Source organism: Cebus imitator, unplaced genomic scaffold, assembly GCF_001604975.1.
Source record: "Cebus imitator isolate Cc_AM_T3 unplaced genomic scaffold, Cebus_imitator-1.0 Scaffold476, whole genome shotgun sequence".
Lineage (NCBI taxonomy): Eukaryota > Metazoa > Chordata > Mammalia > Primates > Cebidae > Cebus > Cebus imitator.
The window spans coordinates 264,630-276,696 of NW_016107791.1; the positions used below are offsets into that span (position 1 = coordinate 264,630).

General features: G+C 48.2%; 1 protein-coding gene across 2 annotated transcripts in view; it reads left to right on the plus strand.

Annotated features, from left to right (window-relative positions):
• PRKCE (protein kinase C epsilon) overlaps window positions 1–12,067 on the plus strand; it is a 300,957-nt gene that overhangs the window by 260,541 nt on the left and 28,349 nt on the right. For both annotated transcript variants that reach the window (XM_017512713.2, XM_017512711.2), the window contains exon 12: window positions 4,751–4,939. In XM_017512713.2, coding sequence (XP_017368202.1) covers window positions 4,751–4,939 — 189 coding nt within the window. The remainder of the gene's footprint in view (window positions 1–4,750; window positions 4,940–12,067) is intronic.

A 12,067-nucleotide genomic window follows, 5' to 3' on the forward strand; every position in this document is an offset into this window, starting at 1 on the left:
GAGGATTTCCTTTGACGGAATGGGTGGAGAGGGTATTCCTGAAAACAACAGGATTGGAACGGGGGCAGGGCAGGAAAGGAGAAGATTCAGTGTCCCTGGGCCCTGGATCCTCTGAGGGCAGGGTCTGTGTTTCTTTTTTTTTTTTTTTTTTTTTTTTTTTTTTTTTTTTTTGAGAGAGAGTCTCACTTTGTCACTAGGCGCCAGGCTGGAGTACAGTGGTGCGACCTCAGCTCACTGCAACCACTGCCGCCGGGGTTCAAGCAATTCTCCTGCCTCAGCCTCCCGAGTAGCTGGGTCTACCGGCATGCGCCACCACGCCCAGCTAATTTTTTTGTATTTTTAGTAGAGATGGGGTTTCACCATGTTGGCCAGGATGGTCTCAATCTCTTGATCTCGTGATCTGCCCACCTCGGCCTCCCAAAGTGCCGGGATTATAGGCATGAGCCACTGTGCCCGGCCAGGGTCTGTGTTCCTAATCTGGGCACTGCCAGAATCTGGCACACAAATCAGGCTCTTAGTAAGGTTTGTTGAGAAATGAGAACTTGTGACATTCCAACATGAGCAAAGGCCAAGGGTCAAAAACATCTTGGTCTTTTCCAGGAAAGTTAAAAAGTGTAGCTAGATCCTAGGGTTTCCTGGTGCTCATAGTAATGAATGAGATTGGGATAAAGACCCAAGGAATGTGGCCTTGATCCTGCAGGATCTGTGGACCCACTCAGGGTTCCAGTGGAGGGGGTCCTAATCAGATCCATCTCAGGAAGAAGGCAGACTGTAGCAGTGCAGCTCAGAAGACAGGGAGTGAGGGACGGACAGTCAGGAGCCTTCACAGACCAGCCAAGACAGGTGAGGCCCAAGGAGCATCTCAAAGCAAAGGCGATGAGTAATAGGTAATTTCACTTTAGAATCTTTAACTTCTAGGAGATCTGAAGAGTAGGGATTTTGGCCCTGCAAGTGTATTCCCTTAGCAAGAACACTAGGAATTCAACCTTCAAGGAGCAATAAATGAAAGCGAGAGCTTTCAGTAGGGAACTGCTTTTCTCGTCGTCTTTGTTCACTCTTCACCGTCAGAATCCTCCTTTCCAGTTGTTCTGTAAGCCAATGCAGAGTCAAACAGCTGACAGCCTATAGTATAGTTAAGGCCCCAACCCAAGACAGAACATTGACTTTATGATGAACAAAACAGCCACTCAACTTTCATGAAAGGCTATCCATTAGCAGGACTCACAATGAACAACTCTGATCTCTGTTCACAATGAAGCACAGACACTCTTCCTTCCTGCTCTAGCCTTTGTACCCACCATGCAAAAACATCTCTGCATTGGCAGTGATAATCCCTGGTCGTCCTATAGGCAAATTACAGCTGATAAAGGTACCGATGCCTTCATCAAGGGCTACTGGGAAGATTAAATGACATTATGCCTCTAAAGCATGAGCCCAATGCCCGGCCCACAGGGAGCAGTGGCTAAATGCTGGCTTCGTTGTTATCATCGTTATTGGGTTGTGTGATCGGATAGGAAACACAATCCTGAGAACTGAGTCTCGAGTCCAGACTTAACCACAAATGCGTACATGTGACTTTGATGAAGTCACAAAATGTTTTTGAGTCTCAGGTTTCTCATCTTTCAAATGGGAGCCATAACTCCTGCCCTACCTCATCCAGCTGCTTTGAGAATCTAATGAGATTAGAGCATGGAAATGCTTGAGAAAGCAGACACCTCTATTCAAATGGGAGAGGTTTTAAGGCGCTGAGCTAACCTCAAAACCAGAGACGCCTTTGGAGGCCTGAGTTCTGCCCCCTGGGCTTCGCTTCCTACCACATGGTATGCCCCATGGTACCCCCTCTGCTTTCTCCACTCCCAGCCCCTGCTCCCCAGGAAGTGGCTGCCAGCCCTTGGTAATGCCTGGCGTCATCAGGCCCAATGCCTGTTCCTTTCTCCCCCAGCTCTGACGCACTTGAGAGGTTGGCTGCCACTCCAGGTGCCTTCCTGTGGCATGGAAGCCTTGCCCTTTTGCCCAGATCCACTGCTCACAGGTAATTAGGAAGCAGATAATTAGGGCCAACCCTAAAATGAATTTTACAAAAGATGCCACCCAAAACCAGAATGCTGTGGAAGGGGCCTGGAGCAGGGTGGCAGAACGGCCCTGCGGTTTCCACTGCACCACCCAGTCTCAACATTCACAAGTGACCTTCTCCCCACCCCTTGAAGGCACAGAACCCAGCTGCTTTCCTCCGAGAAGCTGGAGAGCAGCCACCATAGCACCCAGTGTGCCCTGAGCCCAGGAGAGAAGGGAGCATGCCCGGTAGATACACACAGTTGCCATGCATGCCAGCCAGTCACAGAATGTTGACTGTCTCCTGGAGTATACAACAGGCTGGCCATGGCAGTGGGCTCAGTAGTGCGTTAGAGCTCTGGTAACTTACAGATGCACTGAGGAGACAGTTGACTATGAAAAAATAACTAACAACACAGTGGTATGTGGAAAGTGAGAAAGTGCTTGCAAATGTAGGAACAGGCAGGAGTCTTAAGTTGGGTGCCGTGTCTTTCAAGGTTGAGAGAGGAGCTGGCATCGGCTTTGGAGCACAGCAGAATCACTGCTCCTCAGCACGGTGGAGCCCATAGCTCTGACTTTACAGCTCAAGTAACACTAACCACTGGGCTGAGACCAAAGGTGTTAGCTAAACAGAGTATCAGCCCCAAGTAACGCAGAGTTGGCTGCATTTTCTCACAGTCCTTTTCGTTCCAAATTCGGACGATTCCTAAACTGTGAATATTTTAACTGTTTTAAAATGCTGCTTCTATCCAAGTCTTTCTAGTTAATCCTAAGTAATTTGTACCCTCTAGAAGGGTATTTTCAGTAGACCACAGAAAATCCAGACATTTGAATTCAGCCTCCTCTTCCCTGACCGCCGTGAAATCTAAGAACTAAATTGGAGCCTTGTCCCCAGCCTGAGAAGTTATCTGCCCAAGGTGTCCTGTCAGCTGGAATGACTAGGCATGAACTTTGCCTTTTTTTTCAGGGTCCTCAAAGTGTTGCTCTTTGCAGGACATGCACTCCAACCTCATTTCTCCTTCACTTTTTAAAATTCTTTATGGAGTTATGGACCCGGATAAGTCATCTCATCCACGCTCCTGTTTCTGGGCAGAGCCATGTCTAATCCCACTCTAGTAAGAAGAGAAAATAATTGTGGAATGGGAATGTCACTTCATGATGTCTTCCTTAGTAGAGGGGACAGCTCAGCCCTTATTTTTTCCTCTGAGCCAAACATATCATTGACCTGCTACATAAGTTGTTCATGTATATGTTATATTTTAAAGGCATGCTGCAAAATATAAAGCTCTATACAGCCGAAAGATGATATTAAATTCTAGTCTTTTCTATTTGATCTGGTCTTCACACACACACACACACACACACACACACACACACACATATAATCTATTCATACATCATTGACTTGCTACATATTTATATGTATGTGTGTGTATGTGTATGTATCATGTATTTATGATACATATGTCTATGGAGAGCAGACCAAATGGAGTAGCCAATCAGAAAAGATCTTTTTTTTTTTTGAGATAGGGTCTCACTCTGTTACCCAGGGTGAAGTGCAGTGGCATGATTATGATTCACTACAGCCCCAACCTCCTGGGCTCAAGTGATCCTCCCACCTCAGCCTTCCAAGTAGCTGAGACTACAGACATGTACCGCCATGCCCAGCTAATTTTTTATTTTTTATAGAGATAGGGTCTGACGATTTTGCCCAGGCTAGTCTCGAACTCCTGGTCTCAAGTGACCCTCCTGCCTCAGCCTCCCAAAGTGGTAGGATTACAGGCTTAAGCCACTGCAGATGTCTTGTATTCAGTAGCGTCATGTCATACATGCATTTAATCTAAGTGAAGTTGACTCTACACATTTGGCTAGAAGAAAAAAGAGACAGAGAGCATAGACAAGACAAGTGACCATTGTCAAAGACAAAATGCACCAGACAATCAAGGACATGGTTTGATTCTGGCTATTGCAGTAGGGGGTTCATTAGTGAAGGTGGCCCCAAAGGGAAGGAAGGGGGCCTAGGGTTTCAAAGAGGCAGGCAAAGTGAGGGATTCATCAGTAGATCTTATGGGAATCATGATGAACTGTAGAAATGGGTTCTTTCTTAGAATATGCAAGAGTATAGTCGTCCTTTATAAGGTAGACCATTACAAGGTGGGGGAGACTTATTCACTGCAGTTTCCTCTCCAGGAGCGCAGGACTCAGGTAAATTCAGTATTGCACCATTTAAAGCAGACCTCAGCTCGCCTTTCCACTCAAGCAGTGAGCCGTGCCCTGGACAGTGTGTGAGATGAGATGCCTGAACTCACTGCACTGTCAGTTCCTTACAGCTCTCTTGTTCTTAGTATGCATGGTGCTCCCTGACCCTGATTTTAGTGTCAAAATACATAGTTTTTTAAATATAACCCTCATGCCAGTCAGGAACTTTGTCTGGTGCTCAAACAAAGAAATAGTGAAGTATTCCTGCTGGAAGATAGACTGTCGATGTTGACTTTGGAGAGATGATAGCTGGCCCCTAACATGGTGCCTCCAAACTCAACTGTCACTGAATATGCTGATTTAGAACCTCACATGTTCTAGGACTCAACTGTAGGGAGGAGCAAGTTGGAATTGAAGTCCTTTTGTCAGGCATGCGTAGCACAGTGTGACTGGGGTGGGAGCCTTTGAGGGTCCCTGACTTTGCCGGTTTCCTAAACAGATCCTGCAGGAGTTGGAGTACGGCCCCTCCGTGGACTGGTGGGCCCTGGGGGTGCTGATGTACGAGATGATGGCTGGACAGCCTCCCTTTGAGGCCGACAACGAGGACGACCTATTTGAGTCCATCCTCCATGACGATGTGCTGTACCCAGTCTGGCTCAGCAAGGAGGCCGTCAGCATCTTGAAAGCTGTGAGTCACTGCCCCTCACCCATGGCTGTGCTCTCCTGGGCTCCTCCCCCTACACACACACATACACACACACACACTCTCTCTCTCTCTCTCTCTTTCCCCTCCCTTTCTCTGTCCAGCTTTCTCCCTCCCACCTCTGCTCATGACCATGGAACGGGAAGGATTAAGGGCAGTTGCCACTGGGGGTTCAGGCACAGTGCAGAGGGCCGCTGCCAAGAGAATGGGGCCGAGATGACTTGCTGTTCTTGTGGGAAAAGGAGCACATGCCTGTGCTTCCTGAGATGAGACACCGTGTACATCTGTGTCCTCCAGCGTTTCAGAGGGAACAGAAGGAACTCAACTGTGCTAACATCACCTCTGCTACTTCCATCCCTTCCTTACCCATGGCGTGTTTTCATCAGGGACCTGTGATGGGGAACAGAGAGGAGGGGAGGAAGGGAGGGAGGGCACTGCCCACCTGTGTCCATGACAGCATTGCTGTGGCTCAGTAGTCAAGAGAAAAGATCTGGTCCACTGGAAATCCATGCAGTCCTGCTGGATTTAGACACGTTATGCAGAGGCTGACCCAGCCCTAGGAATAATCTATCACATGGGAAAACTCCTTATGCTTTCTCAGCACAGCCATCTCTACAATGTAACAACACGTGTACTATGTCAAGTAAGTGATATTACTTGTCCCCTGAAATCTGTGAAAGCTGAGGTGCAGGGAAGTTAAGGAAACAGTCTGCCCAAGGTCACCCCTCTGAGCTAAGGCAGGACGAAGGTAACAGCCCAGGAACCATGACTTCCAGACTTGGCTGCTTCCCCCAATCCAAATGCCCCAAAATTCAGTTGTTTGCACTTCATAGTCATGAAATTTGCCATCTTCAAGTGCCCACTGTACTATTACTTGTTTTTCTTGTTCTTTTAATCAACTCCCAATATTTACCTGATTATATGTATTTTACAAAGAAAAAAAATTTTTTTTTTGAGATGGAGTCTCACTGTGATGCCCAGGCTGGAATGCAATGCGGGTATCTCAGCTCACTGCAACCTCTGCATCCCAGGTTCAAGTGATTCTCCTGCCTCAGTCTCCCGAGTAGCTGGGATTACAGGCACCTGCCATCATGCCTGGCTAATTTTTGTATTTTTAAAAGAGACAGAGTTTTACCATGTTGACCAGGCTGGTCTCGAACTCCTGACCTCATGTGATCCATGCACCTCGGCCTCCCGAAGTGCTGGGATTATAGGTTGTAAGCCACCACACCCGGCCTAATGAAAATTATCATATAAAATTTTTTGAAAGACCTAAAACCATTTTGCACATATCTGAGGGTGCATGTACCATGTTTTAGAAAATTCCACATCAGAACATGTTACTTTTCTGTAGCTTTTTTTCCTCCTTCCTTTCCTCTTTCCCTCACCTTCATTCCTTCTCTCCCCTCTGCCCCTACTCTCCTCCCTGTCTCTCATTCATTCATTCAGGCACTTACAACATGCCAGGCGTGGTGCCATATGCTGAATAAGTATTGGTGAGCTGTGGTCTCTGCCTTGCGAAGTTTCCAATCCAGTGGGATTATTTATTATTTCTTATTTTTAATAAATTAAAAATGTATCAATACGTAACCACAAATGGGATAAGAGAAGCGAAGGAGGTAAATAGAGTATGTTCATTCACGCATTCATTTATTAATCAAATATGTATTGAGCATCTAGTAATGACTATGTATTCATTTATTCCATAAATATTTAGTGGCAGGCACTATGCCAGGTGCTGGTGATACAAAGAACACAGTCCCTGCTTACAGACTAGTGAATACATGAACAGACAAATGACTGTACAGCTTGTGCTCGACTTACGACCACGATTGGTTCCGACAGACCGGTCGTAACACGATTTGGTCGTAAGTTGAGTAGGCTAAATGCACGCGGAGATGGTAGTGCTGCCGGAAGCTGGTCCACACTGTCGTACGCCCAGCTGGACAACGTTTGCACTGCCAGACGCGGAGCAGTCATGGCTAGCGATTGTAGTCGTAAAGTCGAATGGTCGTAAGTTGCATAGGTCATAAGTTGATCAATACCTGTATATGACACTAATGGTAACAAGTGCGAAAAGACACATGCAGCAGCTCAGGAAACTGGGAATAACAGGCTGCGTGGGGTGCTCTTGGGTCTGGAAAGACCTATCCCATGAGGGACACTAAGGGGAGGCTTCAGTCAGGTGGCTCCTCGGAGAAAGGGTGTCTGTTCAGAGAGAACAGCGAGTGCAGACCTAGGGGCTAGAAAACATCTGCCAGGCTGGAGAGACCAAAAGGAGCTCAGGGAGAGTGGGCGGGAGGAGGACAAAGGGATGGCGGTGTTTGAGCATGCAGGACTCATGCCACCGTGGGAGCTTCCACTGATTCCCAGTGCAGAGCAAACCCTCGGAGACGCCAGGCAGGGGAGCGACCTGGCTTGTACACCCAGAAGGTAGCTCTGGCTGCAGGGGAGGCGTGATTTGGAGGGTGCCTCTCCTGCCAGCCTCCAAAGTCCTCCGCCCTTGCCCCAAGCCAGTGAGGCCTCAGGGATACTAGTCTTCTCTAGGGAGACTAGTTTATCCAAATTTCCAAATTCAATGCATGGGACTCTCTCTCCGAGCGTGGTTCTTGCTACTGGTGGAAATGACTTCTATGGCACTTTTCTGCCTTGCACTTCACCCTCGCCCCCATTTCTCCTTGTCCCCCTGTGGCTCTGTGAAGCTTTCAGGATCCCTGCCTCGGAGCCTCCCAGCCACATTCATTGGCTCAGCTGAGCCCCTCCGTGCTAAAGCCTCCTTGTCCCTGCCCTCTGGGACGGGTTCTCCTCTGGCGTCAGGCGGCTGCTTCTCCTCCTTTGCTGCCCCCTTTCCTGCTGTCCCCTGAGCGCTGACATTTTCATAGGTTGACTCAGTAGCATTTTCTCAGTGAGGCTTTTACAAAAAACTAAAACTTATCCCCTTCCCCTTCCCTATCCGCCTTTATCCTGCTCAGTTGATCCCCGATAGCAATTTCCACTTTCTAACCTACTATATATTTTATGTATTATGTTTATTGTCTATTTCCTTACACAAGATTGTGAGCTTCATGAGGGCAGGAACATTTCCAGCTTATTCCTCAGATGCATCCCAAGGGCTGAGAACAGTGCCAAGCACATTGTAGGAGCTATGTAACTGGTGAAAAACAGAAGCAGCTCTTTGCTCTCTGTTCTTCGCATTTTATCACAGATTGCAAAGTTAAATGCCTGCATACACCAAGCAGGAGCCATGGAAGGTGAATGGGACTGGGTGAGGCAGGGTAAACTGAGGCCCCTGCTGATCTCCTGGCAGCAATGAGGACTTCACCTCCCCAGATATCACTTTCCAAGAGAAGCACAAAATCCAGATTTTTATGTAAAATCTCAAAACGTTAAATGATTATAACTAGTTCAATTAAAAGGAATGTGGTCCGCCCGCCTTGGCCTCCCAAAGTGCTGGGATTACAAGTGTGAGCCACCAAGGTCGGGAGTTTGAGACCAGCCTGACCAACATAGAGAAAGCCCGTTTCTACTAAAAATACGAAATTAGCCAGGCATGATGGTGGGTGCCTGTAATCCCAGCTACTCCGGAGGCTGAGGCAGGAGAATTGCTTGAACCTGGGAGCTAGAGGTTGCAGTGAGCTGAGATACCACCATAGCACTCCAGCCTGGGCAACAGGAGTGAAACTCCATCTCGAAAAAAAAAAAAAAAGGAAATGTGGGAGCCAAAGAAAACTTTGGCGTGGGACCCTCTTGGGTGACATTCTTTGACGGACCCCGGCTCTTCCCAGCTCCTTGCTGGCGTCACTCGCTGGCCGCTGTTCAGCTCCTTCACAAATAGATTCTGATCACTGCCTCTCTTGTTTCTCAGGCCTGGGCCCCAGGCCCCCTGGGGACCCTGTGCTCTCCCTGCACGGCACTCACCCATTCTCACCTTGCACTCAGGAAGGGGTATCCCCAACCAGACCTGTCTTCCAGCCTCTGGGCTGGTGTTTCCCATTCCCTACTCACTGCCTCCCTTCAGCTGGCCGGGGGTCCCTCGCATTCAGTATACCCCCAAACTGAGCTCTGGATCATCCCCCTCAAATCTGCTCACTCCCAACTTCCTTGGCTCAGCAAATGGTACCCTGTCCTCCTGTCTAAAGAGTCCAGAAATGGGGTGCTATCCCTTGCTCCCCATCACAGCTAGCCAGTCAAGTCCATTCTCCCTGCCAACCTATTCCATTTGAGTTACCTTTCTCCATCCTTCTCCCCCCACTACCCCCATCAGAGCCACCGCCGCCTCTCCCTTGGTGAACCGCAGGATCTCCTATGGGCCACCCCTCTTGCCTTCTTCTCATCTCTGTACGTCAATCAGAGTAATCTCTTAAGGTTGCAGCTCTAGCCATTTCATGCCTCATTCCCTGCTTAAAAGTCATCCAGATCCGCACATTGTGATTAGATCAAGACCTCTATCTTCCACATAGCCTCCAAGGCACTGCATCGGGTCCGCCTCCCTGTCCGCCATTCCCTCTCATCTGCTGGGCTCTGGCCACGTTTGACTATGTCCAGGGGCTACAGAATCCATGTGTCCTCAGTGTTCCTTCTCCCCAACCACTCTCCCCCAAGCCCTTTTTGCCTAATTACCTGTTATTCCTCCTTCAGGTCTCAGCCTAAGTTTTGCTTCTCAGGGAATGCTTTGTCAAGTTCCTTGCCCAAGAGGCTTCTCCCTGTCACACTGACAGAGCCTGCTGTGCTTCTCTGGGGCCATTCATCACAGTCTCAGCTCATTGATTCTCTAGCAATTATGTGTTTTTTCTCAGCCTCCCTTACTCTTCTCCATGCCCTGTGAGGGCAGGGGCTGTGTCTCATCACTCACCACAGCACTGGGTGCAGAATGGACACTCATGTGTGTCCAAAGGAAGGAGAGAAGGGGTTGTAATAGATGAGTACAGGGCACCTGCCAGGCCAGGCATTCAGCAAGACTCTCAGTATCCATAGGCGGCTCCCAGCCGGAAAGCACTTTAGGAAGGGCACGTCACCCATTGGGAAGGAACCTTGCTTAGAGGGACTTGATTGTCCAACTTTTCAAATTCTGCTTTGTTCAGTTTATATATGTTTGTATTCAGTTTATATATATATATATTCATAAATATATATTTATATATTCAGTTTATATATTTAGGCTTTAAATATTTTATTTGCCTGCTTGTTTGATCACATGCTTTAGAAATGAAAATGCAAAGCATAAAATGGCACGCAGCACAAGGTCTCCGTCTCATCCTTTCTCCCATCTGCCCCTTTCCCACACACTCTGTACTTCTGGTTTGAGGCTCTTGTATATCCTTCCGGAACCTCTTTATGTATATACAAGCAAATACAAATATAACATCTCATTTCTTTATCTGTATTACACAATTGTAGGAATGCTGTACACATATCTCGTTTTCCTATTGATGGTGCATCTTGCATTTTCCACTCAATGAGATCTTGCAACAGGCATGTCTTCATTGGCTCTGCCTCTACTTACACTTTGGACCTGCAACTCTGAATCACTGCAGAGGACTCTCTTGAGTAATCAACTTGGGGTGGACATGGGAGCTTTTGCCTCCTGATTCCCAGAGCCCCATCTCTTCACAAGTCAGCTGAGTAGCTAAGGGAAAACCTCAGCTGCACCCGAGGCCACTAGAACACTATGCCCAGCAGAGCTGGCCACCATCCCGGGCCCCAGCACCAGCCCAGCACACCTCCCTGCGAGTCCCCTGCCAGCGTACCAGCTGAGCCCTTTTATATTCGAGGCCGTAGAGCAGTGGCCTTTAACTAAGGGCAATTTTGTCCTGTTCCCTTAGACATTCAGTAATGTCTGGAGATATTTTTGGTGCTACTGTCATGTAGTGGGTAGAGGCCGTGGAGGCTGCTAAGCTGCCTGCAATACACAGGACAGCTCCCCCACCCACCCTGCAAAGAAGTAGCCAGTCGAAACTGTTAATAGCACCAAGGGTGAAAGCCCTTGACCTACAGAGATTTCGAAGTTAGAAGTCATGCCTGACCAGTTAACCGGTTTGTGAGGATGAAACGTTCATGAGAAGAGCATCTTCCCGCTGGGAAGAGCCTCTGGCTCAGGGGCAGCTTCCCAAGATGCCTCTATGTTTATCCCTGACCCTGGTACTTCCCCTCCCAGAAAAGGGAGGATGGGAGGAGCTGAGGAAGTGAGGAGGAGTCTCCTACACCCTTGGCCTCAAAACACTTCGTTTCCTCTCACTGTCACTTGACTGCAGGGCCAGACCAGGATTTCCATGACTCTGGCCAAGTGAGCTGTGTCTCCGAGGGCTATTTCATATGTGAAGGTGATGTAGAACTTTAGAGAAGGCCATTTGTATCATAGAAGCATGCAGTGTACAACCTGTGCAACAGTAAGTGGCTGTGCCACAGTTTCCCTTCCTCAGCACTGTGCCCTGAGGCCCAGCCTTTAGCTCCTCACTCCATCGTCACAATTTGCTGAGTGTACAATGGGAAGCAGGCACTGATCCAGGTCTGGGGCAGGTAAGACCAATTTCTAAATCATAGAGCTCACCAAGGGAAAGAGATGTTTAGACAAATTATAATTTAAATAAACCAGAGGCACAGGGTCTAAGGTATCAACAGAGGAGGAAATCTGGAGAGGCTTCACAGAGGAGGCAGCATTTTGAGTATTTCCTAGGCAAGGCCTAGGGACTGGAGAGGGACAGTCAACCAGAGGGAAGAAAAAGTGCAAAAGGCCAGCAAGGTAGACAGGATTGAGAAGCTCCTGTGTGCCAAACCAGAGTGTGGACATCATAGTGGGGGCCATTGGGTGTTTACATGGGGTCACCTTGCTGACTTGTAGATGAGAAAGATGAGGTACATTGGTACCATTCCTGACTCACACCTGCTCTCCACATCCTATCGTTCTTTATCTGGGGCTGTCCCCTCCAGTCACATTGAACTCGAGGCCAGGTGCTTTGGTTCCAAGGGCACCAGGCAAGAGATAGCTAAAGGCTCTCTCCCTTGCTGATGAAGCCTGAAATTCTACCAAAGATGTATTCCTTTGAATCATAGTTTATCCTCTAAAGTTCCTCTGTTTAGACAGATATTCAGCCTTCACACTATGAAATGTAACAT